Raw genomic sequence first — 20656 nt, 5'->3', positions numbered from 1 at the left:
TAGTTCTAAGCCCAAACATTACACAAGACAAACCCCCACACCGCACCGACCCCAGAAACCATTGCTCACCATTCACTAAGCAGACCATGGGACCTCCCGAGTCTCCCTGGCAAGTATCAATGCCGCCTTCCAGGTATCCAGCACAGTACATGCCCTTTGTGAGGCGTGTGGGGCCGTACACATGTTCCGCCTGGCATGTCTCCTCGGGCAGGATGGGCAGCAGTGTAGACTGAAGCACTTTAGAGAATCCTACAGAAGAAAACATTAAAGTTGAGGATTTGTGTAGGAGTCATGATTATATGAAGAGTGCCAGATCATGGTTGGTTGTCTGGGCTTTAGACATATCAATTGCACAGGTCATTAAGGCTGAGAATGGTTAGCTACATCAAAGAACTGAACAATCTTAGACACCTTCAAGAGTTGAGAATAATCCTAAGACAATATGCGTTCTCCCCATGCATGTGGTCCATGAAGATATCGTTTCCTGAAGCTTGTGTCAAAGAAATCTTACTTTAATTTTCCTTACGACTTTCATAATCTTATAGAAGCATAAGGACTCATAAATGAAGAAAATGGAAGTAGGAACTTTCTTAGATACTCTCAATTCATTAAAGTTTCTTAGTTTCAGTTACAGATATATTGGTTCATATTTTTTAAGTAAATCTAGAATTTGGACAAGTCTCAGTTTTTCACTGTGGACCAAATGAGTAACATGTGTGGTCTCCTAATCATCTCGAACACCTGAAGAAAGTGTTAAGGATTTTTCAGTTGGTGGTTACTATAGCGTGAGTTTAATGGCCTTAATGACCATTGCAGTTGATAGGCCTGAAGTCTGAATGACCCACCAACCAACCAACTCACACACACACACACACACACACACACACACACACACACACACACACACACACACACACACACACACACACACACACACAAACACACATACACAGACTAGAGTAGGTGAACCTTATTTAAGATTTTTGAAGGTCATCTTTCTAGCAGTCCTATTATGTAAAAGTAGAAAGAATATCGTTGTATTACGTACAAGTAGGGTTAGTGAAGTGTGAAGGAGCTCTTAATGATACAATAGCTATGATATCAAATTTGATTGTGCAGCTTTTAAGGTCTTCAGTAACAGTGTAGGTGGGAAGACATTAATTTCTAAATTAAATGTCCAATGTTGCCACTTTCAGGAAAACCAAAGCTGAAAATACTAAACATATAAAGGGTTACCAAAAGTGTTAACAACTGACGTAAAAAAGAGGCACTTTAAGTAAATTCGTAAATGGTAAGATATGTGCTCCTCTTACGAGTCCTATACCTCCTCCTGCAATCTGTTTTTGAGCTGTCCAAAATGTGCTTCTCTCTCTGGAGACAAGGAAGGTTATGTTCCTGACGGCATCCATCCCCATGTACCGAAGTGTCCATTTGAACTTACACCTATGCTTGTTCCTCTGTTCCGTTCCTGTTTAAGAACTACAACTCTTCTATCTTCTTGGAAGTATGCTTTGGTACATATCATCCCTTAAAACGTTGACTGTTCTAAACCCTCTAATTATCTTCCTGTTGCTTTGACATCCAACATTTCCAAAGTCTTTGAATTCTTCCTCAACTTCCATATCATTGAACACCTTAAATCTTACAAGACCTCTCTGATCACCAGTATGGCTTCCGTAAGGCAAGATCTACTAGTGATATTCTTCCCAATCTTACTAATGTTTGCTCATCATCCATAGGGAATTTTGAGGAATCCTGTGTCGTTGCCATTGATATATTCAAAGCTTTTGACAGGGTGTAACATCAGGGTGTTATCTCTAAGCTCCCCTCTTTGACTTCCCTCCCTCACTTTGCTCCCTCTTATCTGCTTCCTTTTTGGCCAATCTAATTGTATAGCTGCTGATGGATCAGCTTCTCCCACTTTCTCCATCAACAGCGGCATCCCTCAAGATTCTGTTCTGTCTCCCACACTTTTCTCCTTTTTCTCTTTAAGTGATTTCCTTTCTTTCACAAATAACCAAATGCATTCATACACTGAATGTTGGTTCACTTTCCCCCTTCTATTGATATTACTTAGGTCTTTAATCCTGAGAGCTGGTTGCTTGAGTACCCATACTAGCAATACCCCGCAATACTAGGTGCAGTGCTGCAACACTTGATTACTGTGTGGCCGTTGGCAACTCCAGGGCGGGCCGTTTTGATAGCTTTTTCTCTACTTCTCGAAGCTTTGGAACACTCTACCCTCTTATGTCTTTCCCAATATTATAACCTGGCACATTTCATATGCTATATTTTTCATTGCCTCTAAAATTCATAAATATTTTCCCCTGTCGCCTCTTTTCCTCTTTCATTAAGCTCTTTATTTGACGTAAGGCCTGACCTTGATTAAGCCTTGTGTTCGTGACTGAAGCTCCAACGTAAGAAACAAAAAAAAAAAAAAGAAAAATAGACTAAAACCTGACGGCAAGACTGACAATAGTTTATTCAGAAATATTCCCTTTATAAAACCTATTTGTGTGCTAATTAAGTATTCATCGTTATGGGGCAGTAGTATGAGACAATCAGACTGCCTGAACCAAGAAATTATGAGAACAATAAATCAAATAGGCATGTGATCCTAGTTAGTCCACACAGAAAAATTGCAGGCAATCAAATTTTGCCTACTTATACGCAAAAGTTGTTCATTTTACCCTTCTTTTCAGTCCCATATCAGCCAGAAATGGATGAAAATATGGAACAAGATCCAAAGGAAGTAGGCAGGAGGAAAGGATAAAACATAGACCGGAGAAAAGAAAACTGGAGTCTTTTTGTTCAAATGATATAGAATGCAGGATTAAAGATGAAAGCAATAAGTGATAGAAGTAATTAATCTAAAATCAATTTCAAGATAATGAGAGATGTTCTGTAAGATGTTCTGCAAGATAATGAGAGATGTTCTGTAAGATGTTCTGCAAGATAATGAGAGATGTTCTGCAGGATAATGAGAGATGTTCTGCAAGATAATAAGAGATGTTGTGAAAGATAATGAGATGTTCTGCAAGATAATGAGAGATATTCTGCAAGATAAGGAGATGTTTTGCAAGATAATGATAGGTGTTACAAAATGAAAGAGGAACTTCGAGAATTAACATTTATGATACATAACCCTGTTCATTTTTTTTTCTTTTTTGTTCCTGGGCAATAAATAAGTGTATACAAAATGTCTTTTATTCCCCTGAAACTTTGCTTTCATGATCAGGACATGATATTTTGATACTGACCTATTTTTCAGAACATTCCAGATAGATTCAGTGCTGAGTAGCTGATACAGAAGCTTCTAGAAGTTTTCAGTAATATGAATAATAGTATAAATGTAAAGGGCTTAAGACAATCAGTTTAGTTTAGATCTAGCTGCCTAAGTGGATACATTCTACAAAGATGGTATTTAAAGGCTGCAAGGATCTGTGGCCAATTTATCAAAACGAGCGAAAACGTACAGCATGGCAGCATCAGCTACGATGTGCGAGGCCTACAAGGCATATTTCGGCTTGCCTGACCCCCGGGGATCAAGACAACTCATTCTACCTGCGAGTACTGCAAACAAGAGAAAAAAACTATGGAAGGTAATATAGACAATTGTTCCTCGTTTGAAAGGCAGACTTTTATGATGTTTTCTAGAGATCCGAAAAAGGTTTTTTTTTTTTCCAATCTTTTGAAATTTCAACGCTACTGAAAAATATCTTGTATGGAATGTTTTCAAAGGATCACTCACAATTAGTCAAGGTTGAAATGAATCTAAAATATATATATATATATATATATATATATATATATATATATATATATATATATATATATATATATATATATATATATATATATATATATATATATTCCTGGTAAATTATATGGGAGGGTATTGATTGAGAGGGTGAAGGCATGTACAGAGCATCAGATTGGGGAAGAGCAGTGTGGTTTCAGAAGTGGTAGAGGATGTGTGGATCAGGTGTTTGCTTTGAAGAATGTATGTGAGAAATACTTAGAAAAGCAAATGGATTTGTATGTAGCATTTATGGATCTGGAGAAGGCATATGATAGAGTTGATAGAGATGCTCTGTGGAAGGTATTAAGAATATATGGTGTGGGAGGCAAGTTGTTAGAAGCAGTGAAAAGTTTTTATCGAGGATGTAAGGCATGTGTACGTGTAGGAAGAGAGGAAAGTGATTGGTTCTCAGTGAATGTAGGTTTGCGGCAGGGGTGTGTGATGTCTCCATGGTTGTTTAATTTGTTTATGGATGGGGTTGTTAGGGAGGTAAATGCAAGAGTCTTGGAAAGAGGGGCAAGTATGAAGTCTGTTGGGGATGAGAGAGCTTGGGAAGTGAGTCAGTTGTTGTTCGCTGATGATACAGCGCTGGTGGCTGATTCATGTGAGAAACTGCAGAAGCTGGTGACTGAGTTCGGTAAAGTGTGTGGAAGAAGAAAGTTAAGAGTAAATGTGAATAAGAGCAAGGTTATTAGGTACAGTAGGGTTGAGGGTCAAGTCAATTGGGAGGTGAGTTTGAATGGAGAAAAACTGGAGGAAGTGAAGTGTTTTAGATATCTGGGAGTGGATCTGGCAGCGGATGGAACCATGGAAGCGGAGGTGGATCATAGGGTGGGGGAGGGGGCGAAAATTCTGGGGGCCTTGAAGAATGTGTGGAAGTCGAGAACATTATCTCGGAAAGCAAAAATAGGGTATGTTTGAAGGAATAGTGGTTCCAACAATGTTGTATGGTTGCGAGGCGTGGGCTATGGATAGAGTTGTGCGCAGGAGGATGGATGTGCTGGAAATGAGATGTTTGAGGACAATGTGTGGTGTGAGGTGGTTTGATCGAGTAAGTAACGTAAGGGTAAGAGAGATGTGTGGAAATAAAAAGAGCGTGGTTGAGAGAGCAGAAGAGGGTGTTTTGAAATGGTTTGGGCACATGGAGAGAATGAGTGAGGAAAGATTGACCAAGAGGATATATTTGTCGGAGGTGGAGGGAACGAGGAGAAGAGGGAGACCAAATTGGAGGTGGAAAGATGGAGTGAAAAGGATTTTGTGTGATCGGGGCCTGAACATGCAGGAGGGTGAAAGGAGGGCAAGGAATAGAGTGAATTGGAGCGATGTGGTATACAGGGGTTGACGTGCTGTCAGTGGATTGAATCAAGGCATGTGAAGCGTCCGGGGTAAACCATGGAAAGCTGTGTAGGTATGTATATTTCCGTGTGTGGACGTGTGTATGTACATGTGTATGGGGGGGGTTGGGCCATTTCTTTCGTCTGTTTCCTTGCGCTACCTCGCAAACGCGGGAGACAGCGACAAAGTATAAAAAAAAAAAAAAAAAATATATATATATATATATATATATACATATATATATATATATATATATATATATATATATATATATATATATATATATATATATATATATATATATATATATATATATATATATATATATATATATTCCTATGAGTCCACGGGGAAAATGAAACACGAAAAGTTCCCAAGTGCACTTTCGTGTAATAATCATATCATCAGGGGAGATGCAAGAGAGAAATATAACAGTCAGTTGATATACATCGCAGAGTCGAAGCTAGGAACTTTTAATGTTTCATTTTCCCCGTGAACTCATAGGAATATCTTGATCAAGCGCAAAATTGTGATCCTTTCCAATATATATATATATATATATGTATATATATATATATATATATATATATATATATATATATATATATATATATATATATATATATATATATATATATATATATTTATATATATATATATATATATATATATATATATATATATATATATATATATATATATATATATATATATATATATATATATATATATATATATATATATATATATATATATATATATATATATATATATATATATATACTTCCTACGCATTCCTCACGTGTCATACAAGGCGACTAAAGGGGACGGGAGCGGAGGGCTGGAAACCCTCCCCTCCTTGTATTTTAACTTTCTAAAAGGGGAAACAGAAGAGGTCACGCGGGGAGTGCTCATTCTCCTCGTCGGCTCAGATTGGGGTGTCTAAATGTGTGTGGATGTAACCAAGATGAGAAAAAAGGAGACATACGTAGTATGTTTGAGGAAGCGAACCTGGATGTTTTGGCTCTGAGTGAAACGAAGCTCAAGGGTAAAGGGGAAGAGTGGTTTGGGAATGTCTTGGGAGTAAAGTCAGGGGTTAGTGAGAGGACAAGAGCAAGGGAAGGAGTAGCAGTACTCCTGAAACAGGATTGGTGGGAGTATGTAATAGTTTGTAAGAAAGTAAACTCTTGATTAATATGGGTAAAACTGAAAGTTGATGAGAGAGATGGGTGAAAAGTGGTGCATATGCACCTGGGCTGAGAAGAAAGATCATGAGAGGCAAGTATTTTGAGAGCAGTGTGTTAGTAGTTGTGATGCACGAGACCGGGTTATAGTGATGGGTGATTTGAATGCAAAGGTGAGTAATGTGGCAGTTGAGGTAATAATTGGTGTACATGGAGTGTTCAGTGTTCTACATGGAAATGGTGAAGAGATTGTAGATCTATGTGCTGAAAAAGGACTGGTGATTGGGAATACATAGTTTAAAAACAGAGATATACATAAGTATACGTATGTAAGTAGGAGAGATGGCAGAGAGGGTTATTGGATTACGTGTTTATTGATAGTTGAGCGAAAGAGAGACTTTTGGATGTTAATGTGCTGAGAGGTGCAACTAGAGGGATGTCTGATCATTATCTTGTGGAGGCTAAGGTGAAGATTTGTAGAGGTTTTAAGAAAAGAAGAGAGAATGTTGGGGCGAAGAGAGTGGTCAGAGTAAGTGAGCTTGGGAAGGAGACTTGTGTGAGGAAGTACCAGGAGAGACTGAGTACAGAATGGAAAAAGGGTGACAACAAAGGAGGTAAGGGGAGTGGGGGAGGAATGGGATGTATTTAGGGAAGCAGTGATGGCTCCCAAAAGATGCTTGTGGCATGAGAAGCATGGAAGGTGGGCAGATTAGAAAGGGTAGTGAGTGGTAGGATGAGGAAGCAAGATTATTAGTGAAAGAGAAGAGCGAGGCATTTGGACGATTTTTGCAGGGAAGTAATGCAAATGACTAGGAGATGTATAAAAGAAAGAGGCAGGAGGTCAAGAGAAAGGTGCAAGAGGTAAAAAAGAGGGCAAATGAGAGTTGGGGTGAGAGATTATCATTAAATTTCAGGGAGAATAACAAAGATGTTTTTTAGTGAAGGGGGCTGATGGGGAGGTGATAACACGATGTGGTGATCTGAGAAGGAGATGGAATGAATATTTTGAAGGTTTGTTAAATGTGTTTGATGATAGAGTGGTAGATATAGGGTGTTTTGGTCGAGGTGGTGTGCAAAGTGAGAGGGTTAGGGAGAATGATTTGGTAAACAGAGAAGAGGCAGTAAAAGCTTTGCGGAAGATGAAAGCCGGTAAGACAGCGAGTTTGGATGGTATTTCAGTAGAATTTATTAAAAAAAGGGGGTGACTGTATTGCTCACTGGTTGGTAATCTTATTAAATGTATGTGTGACTCATGGTGAGGAGCCTGAGGATTGGAGGAATGCTTGCATAGTGCCATTGTACATAGGCAAAGGGGATAGAAATGACTCCTCAAATTACATATTTCTGGGAAAGAATATGGGAAGGTATTGATTGAGAGTGTGAATGCATGTACAGAGCATCAGATTGAGGAAGAGTAGTGTGGTTTCAGAAGTAGTACAGGATGTGTGGATGAAGTGTTTGCTTTGAAGCATGTATGTGAAAAATACTTAGAAAAGCAAATGGGTTTGTATGTAGCATTTATGGATCTGGAGAAGGTATATGATAGAGTTGATAGAGATGCTCTGTGTAAGGTATTAAGAATATATGGTGTTGGAGGGGGGGGGCAAGCTGTTAGAAGCAGTGAAAAGTTTTTATCAAGGATGTAAGGCTTGTGTACGTGTAGGAAGAGAGGAAAGTGATTGGTTCTCAGTGAATGTTGGGTTGCGGCAGGGGTGTGTGATGTCTCCATGGTTGTTTAATTTGTTTACGGATGGGGTTGTTAGGGAGGTGAATGCAAGAGTTTTGGAAAGAGGGGCAAGTATGCAGCCTGTTGTGGGTAAGAGAGCTTGCGAAGTGAGTCAGTTGCTGTTCACTGATGATACAGCGCTGGTGGCTGATAAGTGTGGGAAACTGCAGAAGCTGGTGACTGAGTTTGGTAAAGTGTGTGAAAGAAGAAAGCTGAGAGTAAATGTGGATAAGAGCAAGTTTATTAGAGACAGTAGGGTTGAGGGTCAAGTCAACCGGGAGGCAAGGTTGAATGGAGAAAACTGGAGGAAGTGAAGTGTTTTAGATATCTTGGATTGCATTTGGCAGCAGATGGAACCATGGAAGCGGAAGTGAATCATAGGGTGGGGGAGGGGGAGACAGTTCTGGGAGCGTTGTAGAATGTGTGGAAGTCGAGAACATCATCTCGGAAAGCAAAAATGGGTATATTTGAGGGAATAGTGGTTCCAACAATGTTATATGGTTACGAAGCGTGGAATATGGATAGCGTTGTGCGGAGGAGGGTGGATGTGCTGGAAATGAGATGCTTGAGGACAATTTGTGGTGTGAGGTGGTTTGATTAAGTAATGAAAGGGCAAGAGAGATGTGTGGTAATACAAAGAATGTGGTTGAGAGAGCAGAAGAAGGTGTTTTGAAATGGTTTGGTCACATAGAGAGAATGGGTGTGGAAATATTGACCAAGAGGATATATGTGTCAGTGGTGGAGGGAACGAGGAGAAGTGGGAGACCAAATGGAGGTGGAAAGATGGAGTGAAAAAGATTTTGAGTGATCGGGGCCTGAATATGTAGGAGGGTGAAAGACGTGCAAGGAATAGAGTGAATTGGAACGATATGGTATACCGGGGTCGACGTGCTGTCAATGGATTGAACGAGGGCATTTGAAGGGGCTGGATAAACAATGGAAAGTTCTGTGGGGCCTGGATGTGGAAAGGGAACTGTGGTTTCAGTGCATTATACATGACAGCTAGAGACTGACGAATGTGGCCTTTGTTGTGTTTTCCTAACGCCACCTCCCGCACATACGGGGGGGAGGGAGTTGCTTTTTTCATGTGTGGCGAGGTGGCGATGGGAATGAATATGGGCAGACAGTATGAATTATGTACATGTGCATATATTTATATGTCTGTGTGTATATATATGTATACGTTGAGATGTATAGGTATGTATATTTAGGTGTGTGGACGTATATGTACATACATGTGTATGTGGGAGGGTTGGGCCATTCTTTCGTCTGTTTCCTTGTGCTACCTACCTAACGCGCGAGACAGCGACAAAGCAAAATGTCTTGGGAGTAAAGTCAGGGGTTAGTGAGAGGAGAAGAGCAAGGGAATGAGTAACACAACTCCTGAAACAGGAGTGGTGGGAGTATGTGATAGTATAAGAAAGTAAAATCTTGATTGATATGGGTAAAACTGAAAGTGGATGGAGAGATGGGTGATTATTGGTGCATATGCACCTGGGCATGAAAAGAAAGATCATGAGAGGCAAGTGTTTTGGGAGCAGCTGAGTGAGTGTGTTAGTAGTTTTGATGTACGAGACCGGGTTATAGTGATGGGTGATTTGAATGCAAAGGTGAGTAATGTGGCAGTTGAGGGAATAATTGGTGTACATGGGGTGTTCAGTGTTGTAAATGGAAATGGTGAAGAGCTTGTTGATTTATGTGCTGAAAAAGGACTAGTAATTGGGAGTACCTGCTTTAAAAAGAGATATACATAGGTATACGTATGTAAGTAAGAGGAATAGCCAGAGAGCGTTATTAGATTACGTGTTGATTGATAGGCATGCGAAAGAGAGAATTTTGGATATTAATGTACTGAGAGGTGTAACTGGAGGGATGTCGAATCATTATCTTGTGGAGGCGAAGGTGAAGATTTGTCGAGGTTTTCAGAAAAGAAGAGAGAATGTTGGGGTGAAGAGGGTGGTGAGAGTAAGTGAGTTTGGGAAGGAGAGTTGTGTGATTAAGTACCAGGACAGACTGAGTACAGAATGGAAAAAGGTGAGAATAAAAGACTTAAGGGGAGTGGGGGAGGAATGGAATGTATTTAGGGAAGCAGTGATGGCTTGCGCAAAAGTTGCATGTGGCATAAGAAGCGCGGGAGGTGGGCAGATTAGAAATAGAAGTGAGTGATGGGATGAAGAAGTAAGATTGTTAGTGAAAGAGAAGAGAGAGGTATTTGGACGATTTTTGCAAGGAAATAATGCAAATGACTGGGAGATGTATGAAAGAATGAGGCAGGAGGTCAAGAGAAAGGTGCAAGAGGTGAAAAAGAGGGTAAATGAGAGTTGGGGTGAGAGAGTATCATCAAATTCTAGGGAGAATAAAAAGATGTTTTGGAAGGATGTAAATAAAGTGCGTAAGACAAGGGAACAAATGGAATTCTTTAGTGAAGGGGGCTAATGGGGAGGTGATAACAAGTAGTGGTGATGTGAGAAGGAGATGGAATGAGTATTTTGAAGGTTTGTTAAATATGTTTGATGATAGAGTGGCAAATATATGGTGTTTTGGTAGAGGTGGTGTGGAAAGTGAGAAGGATAGGGAAAATGATTTGGTAAACAGAGAAGAGGTACTAAAAGCTTTGCGGAAGATGAAAGCCGGAAAGGCAGTGGGTTTGGATGGTATTGCAGTAGAATTTATTAAAAAACGGGACACGTATTGCAGTAGAATTTATCAAAAAAGGGGGTGACATATTGCAGTAGAATCTATTAAAAAAAGGGGGTGACTGTATTGTTAACTGGTTGGTAACGTTATTTAATGCATGTATGTCTCATGGTGAGGTGCCTGAGGATTGGCGGAATGCTTGCATTGTGCCATTGTACAAAGGCAAAGCGGATAAAAGTGAGTGCTAAAATTTCAGAGGTATAAGTTTGTTGAGTATTCCTGGGAAATTGTATGGGAGGGTATCGATTGAGAGGGTGAAGGCATGTACACAGCATCAGATTGTGGAAGAGCAGTGTGGTCTCAGAAGTGTTAGAGGATGTGTGGATCAGGTGTTTGCTTTGAAGAATGTATGTAAGAATTACTTAGAAAAGCAAATGGATTTGTATGTAGCATTTATGGATCTGGATAAGGCATATGATAGAGTTGATAGAGATGCTCTGTGAAAAGTATTAAGCATATATGGTGTGGGTGGCAAGTTGTTAGGAGCAGTGAAAACTTTTTATCGAGGATGTAAGGCATGTATACATGTAAGAAGAGAGGAAAGTGATTGGTTCTCAATGAATGTAGGTTTGCGGTAGGGGTGTGTAATGTCTCCATGGTTGTTTAATTTGTTTAGGGATGGGGTTGTTAGGGAGGTGAATGCAACAGTTCTGGAAATAGGGGCAAGTATGCAGTCTGTTGTGGATGAGAGAGCTTGGGAAGTAAGTCAGTTTTTTTCGCTGATGATAAAGCGCTGGTGGCTGATTCGTGTGAGAAACTGCAGAAGCAGGTGACTGTGTTTGGTACGATCCTGGCTGTTGGAGGTTTGTATGTTCTATGAAGGTGCGCGTTCATATACACTTTATTCGTATTCATATAACTCCGCGTTGTACAGTTAGGTTCGGTAAAACGCTATCAGCTGGCTATGTGTTCTGTTCGGAAACAACCGATAGACCCCGTTGCTCACCATTGTGAGACGAAGGGTATTCGAGTACTTAGCATTTCGAATAGTTGTTTCCTATCATACAGTCCCTTAGCCTAGCGGTTAGCATGCCTGTCTCTTGCACAAGGGGTTCCAGGTTCGATACTGGCTGTTGGAGGTTTGTATGTTCTATGAAGGTGCGCGTTCATATACACTTTATTCGTATTCATATAACTCCGTGTTGTACAGTTAGGTTAGGTAAAACGCTATCAGCTGGCTATGTGTTCTGTTCGGAAACAACCGATAGAACCCGTTGGTCACCATTGTGAGACGAAGGGTATTCGAATATATATATATATATATATATATATATATATATATATATATATATATATATATATATATATATATATATATATATATATATATATATATATATATATGTATATATATATATATATATATTTTTTTTTTTTTTTCATACTATTCGCCATTTCCCGGGTCAGCGAGGTAGCATTAAGAACAGAGGACTGGGCCTCTGAGGAAACATCCTCATCCAGCCCCCTTCTCTGTTCCTTCCTTTGGATAAAAAAAAAAAAGAAATAGAGAGGGGAGGATTTCCAGCCCCCCGCTCCCTTCACTTTTAGTCGCCTTCTACGACACGCAGGGAATACGTGGGAAGTATTCTTTCTCCCCTATCCCCAGGGATATATATATATATATATATATATATATATATATATATATATATATATATATATATATATATATATATATATATATATATATATATATATATATATATCTTTCTTTTCTTTCTTTCAAACTATTAGCCATTTCCCGCGTTAGCCAGGTACCGTTAAGAACAGAGAACTGGGCCTTTGAGGGAATATCCTCACCTGGCCCCCTTCTCTGTTACTTCTTTTGGAAAATTAAAAAAAAATAATGACGGTGGAGGATTTCCAGCCCCCCGCTCCCACCCATTTCAGTCGCCTTTTACGACACGCAGGGAATACGTGGGAAGTATTCTTTCTTCCCTATCCCCAGGGATTATATATATATATATATATATATATATATATATATATATATATATATATATATATATATATATATATATATATATATATATATATATGAAGAGAGGAAAGTGATTGGTTCTCAGTGAATGTAGGTTTGCGGCAGGGGTGTGTGATGTCTCCATGGTTGTTTAATTTGTTTATGGATGGGGTTGTTAGGGAGGTAAATGCAAGAGTTTTGGAAAGAGGGGCAAGTATGAAGTCTGTTGGGGATGAGAGAGCCTGGGAAGTGAGTCAGTTGTTGTTCGCTGATGATACAGCGCTGGTGGCTGATTCATGTGAGAAACTGCAGAAGCTGGTGACTGAGTTTGGAAAAGTGTGTGGAAGAAGAAAGTTAAGAGTAAATGTGAATAAGAGAAGGTTATTAGGTACAGTAGGGTTGAGGGTCAAGTCAATTGGGAGGTGAGTTTGAATGGAGAAAAACTGGAGGAAGTGAAGTGTTTTAGATATCTGGGAGTGGATCTGGCAGCGGATGGAACCATGGAAACGGAAGTGGATCATAGGGTGGGGGAGGGGGCGAAAATCCTGGGGGCCTTGAAGAATGTGTGGAAGTCGAGAACATTATCTCGGAAAGCAAAAATGGGTATGTTTGAAGGAATAGTGGTTCCAACAATGTTGTATGGTTGCGAGGCGTGGGCTATGGATAGAGTTGTGCGCAGGAGGATGGATGTGCTGGAAATGAGATGTTTGAGGACAATGTGTGGTGTGAGGTGGTTTGATCGAGTGAGTAACGTAAGGGTAAGAGAGATGTGTGGTAATAAAAAGAGCGTGGTTGAGAGAGCTGAAGAGGGTGTTTTGAAGTGGTTTGGGCACATGGAGAGGATGAGTGAGGAGAGACTGACCAAGAAGATATATGTGTCGGAGGTGGAGGGAACAAGGAGAAGAGGGAAACCAAATTGGAGGTGGAAGGATGGAGTGAAAAGGATTTTGTGTGATCGGGGCCTGAACATGCAGGAGGGTGAAAGGAGGGCAAGGAATAGAGTGAATTGGAGCAATGTGGTATACCGGGGTTGACGTGCTGTCAGTGGATTGAATCGAGGCATGGGAAGCGTCTGGGGTAAACCCTGGAAAGCTGTGTAGGTATGTATATTTGCGTGTGTGGACGTATGTATATACATGTGTATGGGGGGGGGGGGGGTTGGGCCATTTCTTTCGTCTGTTTCCTTGCGCTACCTCGCAAACGCGGGAGACAGCGACAAAGTATAATAAAAAAAAAAAAAAATATATGTATATATATATATATATATATATATATATATATATATATATATATATATATATATATATATATATATATATATATATATATATATTATCCAAGATATCTAAAACACTTTACTTCCTCCAGTTTTTCTCCATTCAAACTTACCTCCCAATTGACTTGACCCTCAACCCTACTGTACCTTATAACCTGGCTCTTATTCACATTTACATATATGTATATGTATATATATATATATATATATATATATATATATATATATATATATATATATATATATATATATATATATACATGTATATATATATATATATATATATATATATATATATATATATATATATACATATATATATATATATATATATATATATATATATATATATATATATATATATATATATATATATATATATATATATATATATATATATTATGGATGGGGTTTAGGGAGGTAAATGCAAGAGTTTTGGAAAGAGGGGCAAGTATGAAGTTTGTTGGGGATGAGAGAGCTTGGGAAGTGAGTCAGTTGTTCTTCGCTGATGATACAGCGCTGGTGGCTGATTCATGTGAGAAACTGCAGAAGCTGGTGACTGAGTTTGGTAAAGTGTGGAAGAAGAAAGTTAAGAGTAAATGTGAATAAGAGCAAGGTTATTAGGTACAGTAGGGTTGAGGGTCAAGTCAATTGTGTGGTGAGTTTGAATGGAGAGAAACTGGAGGAAGTGAAGTGTTTTAGATATCTGGGAGTGGATCTGGCAGCGGATGGAACCATGGAAGCGGAAGTGGATCATAGGGTGGGGGAGGGGGCGAAAATTCTGGGGGCCTTGAAGAATGTGTGGAAGTCGAGAACATTATCTCGGAAAGCAAAAATGGGTATGTTTGAAGGAATAGTGGTTCCACCAATGTTGTATGGTTGCGAGGCGTGGGCTATGGATAGAGTTGTGCGCAGGAGGATGGATGTGCTGGAAATGAGATGTTTGAGGACAATTTGTGGTGTGAGGTGGTTTGATCGAGTGAGTAACGTAAGGGCAAGAGAGATGTGTGGAAATAAAAAGAGCGTGGTTGAGAGAGCAAAAGAGGGTGTTTTGAAGTGGTTTGGGCACATGGAGAGAATGAGTGAGGAAAGATTGACCAAGAGGATATATGTGTCGGAGGTGGAGGGAACGAGGGGAAGAGGGAGACCAAATTGGAGGTGGAAAGATGGAGTGAAAAAGATTTTGTGTGATCGGGGCCTGAACATGCAGGAGGGTGAAAGGAGGGCAAGGAATAGAGTGAATATATATATATATATATATATATATATATATATATATATATATATATATATATATATATATATATATATATATATATATATATATATATATATATATATATATAGCGCAAGGAAACAGACGAAACAAATGGCCCAACCCACCCCCATACACAATGTATATACATACACGTACACACACGCAAATATACATACCTATACATCTCAATGTACACACATATATACACACACAGACACATACATATATACCCATGCACACAATTCATACTGTCTGCCTTTATTCATTTCCATCGCCACCTCGCCACACATGGAATACCATCCCCCTCCCCCCTCATGTGTGCGAGGTAGCACTAGGAAAAGACAACAAAGGCCCCATTCGTTCACACTCAGTCTCTAGCTATCATGCAATAATGCCCGAAACCACAGCTCCCTTTCCACATCCAGGCCCGACACAACTTTCCATGGTTTACCCCAGACGCTTCACATGCCCTGATTCAATCCACTGATTCAATATATATATATATATATATATATATTATATATATATATATATATATTTATATTTTTTTTATTATGCTTTGTCGCTGTCTCCCGCGTTTGCGAGGTAGCGCAAGGAAACAGAGGAAAGAAACGGCCCAACCCCCCCCCCCATACACATGTATATACATACGTCCACACACGCAAATATACATACCTACACAGCTTTCCATAGTTTACCCCAGACGCTTCACATGCCTTGATTCAATCCACTGACAGCACGTCAAGCCCGGTATACCACATCGCTCCAATTAACTCTATTCCTTGCCCTCCTTTCACCCTCCTGCATGTTCAGGCCCCGATCACACAAAATCTTTTTCACTCCATCTTTCCACCTCCAATTTGGTCTCCCTCTTCCCCTCGTTCCCTCCACCTCCGACACATATATCCTCTTGGTCAATCTTTCCTCACTCATTCTCTCCATGTGCCCAAACCACTTCAAAACACCCTCTTTTGCTCTCTCAACCACGCTCTTTTTATTTCCACACATCTCTCTTGCCCTTACGTTACTCACTCGATCAAACCACCTCACACCACACATTGTCCTCAAACATCTCATTTCCAGCACATCCATCCTCCTGCGCACAACTCTATCCATAGCCCACGCCTCGCAACCATACAACATTGGTGGAACCACTATTCCTTCAAACATACCCATTTTTGCTTTCCGAGATAATGTTCTCGACTTCCACACATTCTTCAAGGCCCCCAGAATTTTCGCCCCCTCCCCCACCCTATGATCCACTTCCGCTTCCATGGTTCCATCCGCTGCCAGATCCACTCCCAGATATCTAAAACACTTCACTTCCTCCAGTTTCTCTCCATTCAAACTCACCACCCAATTGACTTGACCCTCAACCCTACTGTACGTAATAACCTTGCTCTTATTCACATTTACTCTTAACTTTCTTCTTCCACACACTTTACCAAACTCAGTCACCAGCTTCTGCAGTTTCTCACATGAATCAGCCACCAGCGCTGTATCATCAGCGAACAACAACTGACTCACTTCCCAAGCTCTCTCATCCCCAACAGACTTCATACTTGCCCCTCTTTCCAAAACTCTTGCATTTACGTCCCTAAACCCCATCCATAATATATATATATATATATATATATATATATATATATATATATATATATATATATATATATATATATATAGATATATATATATATATATATATATATATGACAGCACGTCAACCCCGGGATACCACATCGATCCAATTCACTCTGTTCCTTGCCCGCCTTTCACCCTCCTGCATGTTCAGGCCCCGATCACACAAAATCTTTTTCGTTCCATCTTTCCACCTCCAATTTGGTCTCCCACTTCTCCTCGTTCCCTCCACCTCCGACACATATATACTCTTGGTCAATCATTCCTCACTCATTCTCTCCATGTGCCCAAACCATTTCAAAACACCATCTTCTGCTCTCTTAACCACGCTCTTTTTATTTCCACACATCTCTCTTACCCTTACATTACTTACTCGATTAAACCACCTCACACCACACATTGTCCTCAAACATCTCATTTCCAGCACATCCACCCTCCTGCGCACAACTCTATCCATAGCCCACGCCTCGCAACCATACAACCTTGTTGGAACCACTATTCCTTCAAACATACCCATTTTTGCTCTCCGAGATAATGTTCTCGACTTCCATACATTCTTCAAGGCTCCCAGGATTTTCGCCCCCTCCCCCACCCTATGATTCACTTCCGCTTCCATGGTTCCATCCGCTGCCAGATCCACTCCGAGATATCTAAAACACTACTTCCTCCAGTTTTTCTCCATTCAAACTTACCTCCCAATTGACTTGACCCTCAACCCTACTGTACCTAATAACCTTCCTCTTATTCACATTTACTCTTAATTTTCTTCTTTCACACACTTTACCAAACTCAGTCACCAGCTTCTGCAGTTTCTCATATGAATCAGCCACCAGCGCTGTATCATCAGCGAACAACAACTGACTCACTTCCCAAGCTCTCTCAACCACAACAGACTTCATACTTGCCCCTCTTTCCAAAACTCTTGCATTCACCTCCCTAACAACCCCATCCATAAACAAATTAAACAACCATGGAGACATCACACACCCCTGCCGCAAACCTACATTCACTGAGAACCAATCACTTTCCTCTCTTCCTACACGTACACATGCTTTACATCCTCGATAAAAACTTTTCACTGCTTGTAACAACTTGCCTCCCACACTATATAATCTTAATACCTTCCACAGAGCATCTCTATCAACTCTATCATATGCCCTCTCCAGATCCATAAATGCTACATACAAATCCATTTGCTTTTCTAAGTATTTCTCACATACATTCCTCAAAGCAAACACCTGATCCACACATCCTCTACCACTTCTGAAACCACACTGCTCCTCCCCAATCTGATGCTCTGTACATGCCATCACCCTCTCAATCAATATCCTCCCATATAATTTACCAGTAATACTCAACAAACTTATGGTGATTGGGAATACCTGGTTTGAAAAGCGAGATATACATAAGTATACTTATATAAGTAGGAGAGATGGCCAGAGAGCGTTATTGGATCACGTGTTAATCGACAGGCGCGCGAAAGAGAGACTTTTGGATGTTAATGTGCTGAGAGGTGCAACTGGAGTGATGTCTGATCATTATCTTGTGGAGGCTTAGGTGAAGAATTGTATGGGTTTCCAGAAAAGAAGAGTGAATGTTGGGGTAAAGAGGGTGGTGCGAGTAAGTGAGCTTGGGAAGAAGACTTGTGTGAGGAAGTACCAGGAGAGACTGAGTACAGAATGGAAAAAGGTGAGAACAATGGAAGTAAGGGGAGTGGGAGAGGAATAGGATGTATTTAGGGAATGAGTGATGGATTGCGCAAAAGATGCTTGTGGCATGAGAAGAGTGGGAAGTGGGGTGATTAGAAAGAGTAGTGAGTGGTGGGATGAAGTAAGATTATTAGTGAAAGAGAAGAGAGAGGCATTTGGACGATTTTTGCAGGGAAAAAATGCAATTGAGTGGGAGATGTATAAAAAAAAGAGACAGGAGGTCAAGAGAAAGGTGCAAGAGGTGAAAAAGTTGGGGTGAGAGAGTATCATTAAATTTTAGGGAGAATAAAAAGATGTTCTGGAAGGAGGTAAATAAAGTGCGTAAGACAATGGAGCAAACGGGAACTTCAGTGAAGGGTGCAAATGGGGAGGTGATAATAAGTAGTGGTGATGTGAGAAGGAGATGGAGTGAGTATTTTGAAGGTTTGTTGAATGTGTTTGATGATAGAGTGGCAGATATAGGGTGTTTTGGTCGAGGTGGTGTGCAAAGAGAGAGGGTTAGGGAAAATGATTTGGTAAACAGAGAAGAGGTAGTTAAAGCTTTGCGGAAGATGAAAGCCGGCAAGGCAGCAGGTTTGGATGGTATTGCAGTGGAATTTATTAAAAAAGGGGGTGACTGTATTGTTGACTGGTTGGTAAGGTTATTTAATGTATGTATGACTCATGGTGAGGTGACTGAGGATTGGCGGAATGCGTGCATAGTGTCATTGTACAAAGGCAAAGGGGATAAGAGTGAGTGCTCAAATTACAGAGGTATATATATATATATATATATATATATATATATATATATATATATATATATATATATATATATATATATATATATATATATATATATATATATATATATATATATATATATATATATATATATATATATATATATATATATATATATATATATATATATATATATATATATATATACATATATATACATACATATATATATATATATATATATATATATATATATATATATATATATATATATATATATATATATATATATATATATATATATAATTTTTCGCGTGATCAAGATATTCCTTTGAATCCACGGGGAAAATGAGATACGATAAGTTCCCAACCGTACTTTCGTGTAATAATCACACCATCAAGAGAGACACGAGAGGGAAATATAAGTCAGTTGATATACATCGGAGAGACGAAGCTAGGACGCCATTTGGTAAACATGCGATTGTCCAAGAAATACAACGAGTGTTCTTAAACTTATCATTTTACAAATTTTATCAATAATAAAGTTATCTAATTTGTATAGACCATCACTAATATTAAGATTACAATTATTTGTGTATTTAATAATAGAAGATTGAATGATATTTCTCGTGGTAATAGAGTTAGAGTTAATAACTGAGATGGCATTACTCCAGCCAATAAGATGATCATAGTTTTTAACGTGATTAAACAAGGCATTTGATACTTGTCCCGTTCTCATACTATCTCTATGTTGCTTAAGTCTAACAGAAAGATCCTTACCAGTCTGCCCAACATAAGGTTTATCACAATTTCTACATGGCACTTTATAGATGCATCCCAGCGATTTTTTCGTGAATTCCTTATTAAGATATTCTTTATAGTATTACTGTTGCTAAAGGCAACATTTATTTTAAAGGATCTAAGCAACATGGGAAGTAAAGTGAAATTATTATCAAAAGAGAGAACTAAAAGATTCTTGGTGTTAATGGGAGGTTTGGGCTCAACTCTATAAATAATTTTTCTCTGCTAACTTAAGGGATTTCAATGAAAGATCTAGGGCACTTTAACTTAGATCCAATAGAATATATCTTCTCAAACTCTACATCAATATACTCTGGACTGCAAATATGCAATGCCCTAAGGAACATAAATTGAAATGATGATAATTCAACTCTGTTATGTTGAGATGAGTAATAATGGATATATGAGCATACATTGGTGGGTTATCTGTATATCCTAAACTTAAACTTGTTTCCTTGACTATGGATCATGCAATCTAAAAATAGTAACATATATTATTTTCATTCTGCAGTAAATTTGATGGAAGGTACTAAATTGTTAAGTAAGG

General features: G+C 39.2%; 1 protein-coding gene across 1 annotated transcript in view; it reads right to left on the bottom strand.

Annotated features, from left to right (window-relative positions):
• Positions 1–20656, bottom strand: part of LOC139766705 (anionic trypsin-2-like) — a 113638-nt gene that overhangs the window by 1752 nt on the left and 91230 nt on the right. The window contains exon 6 of the mRNA XM_071695625.1: positions 70–249. Within this exon, the coding sequence (XP_071551726.1) occupies positions 70–249 (180 nt within the window). The remainder of the gene's footprint in view (positions 1–69; positions 250–20656) is intronic.

Source organism: Panulirus ornatus, chromosome 58, assembly GCF_036320965.1.
Source record: "Panulirus ornatus isolate Po-2019 chromosome 58, ASM3632096v1, whole genome shotgun sequence".
Taxonomy (NCBI): Eukaryota; Metazoa; Arthropoda; class Malacostraca; order Decapoda; family Palinuridae; genus Panulirus; species Panulirus ornatus.
This window is presented reverse-complemented; position numbering and strand designations above follow the sequence as displayed.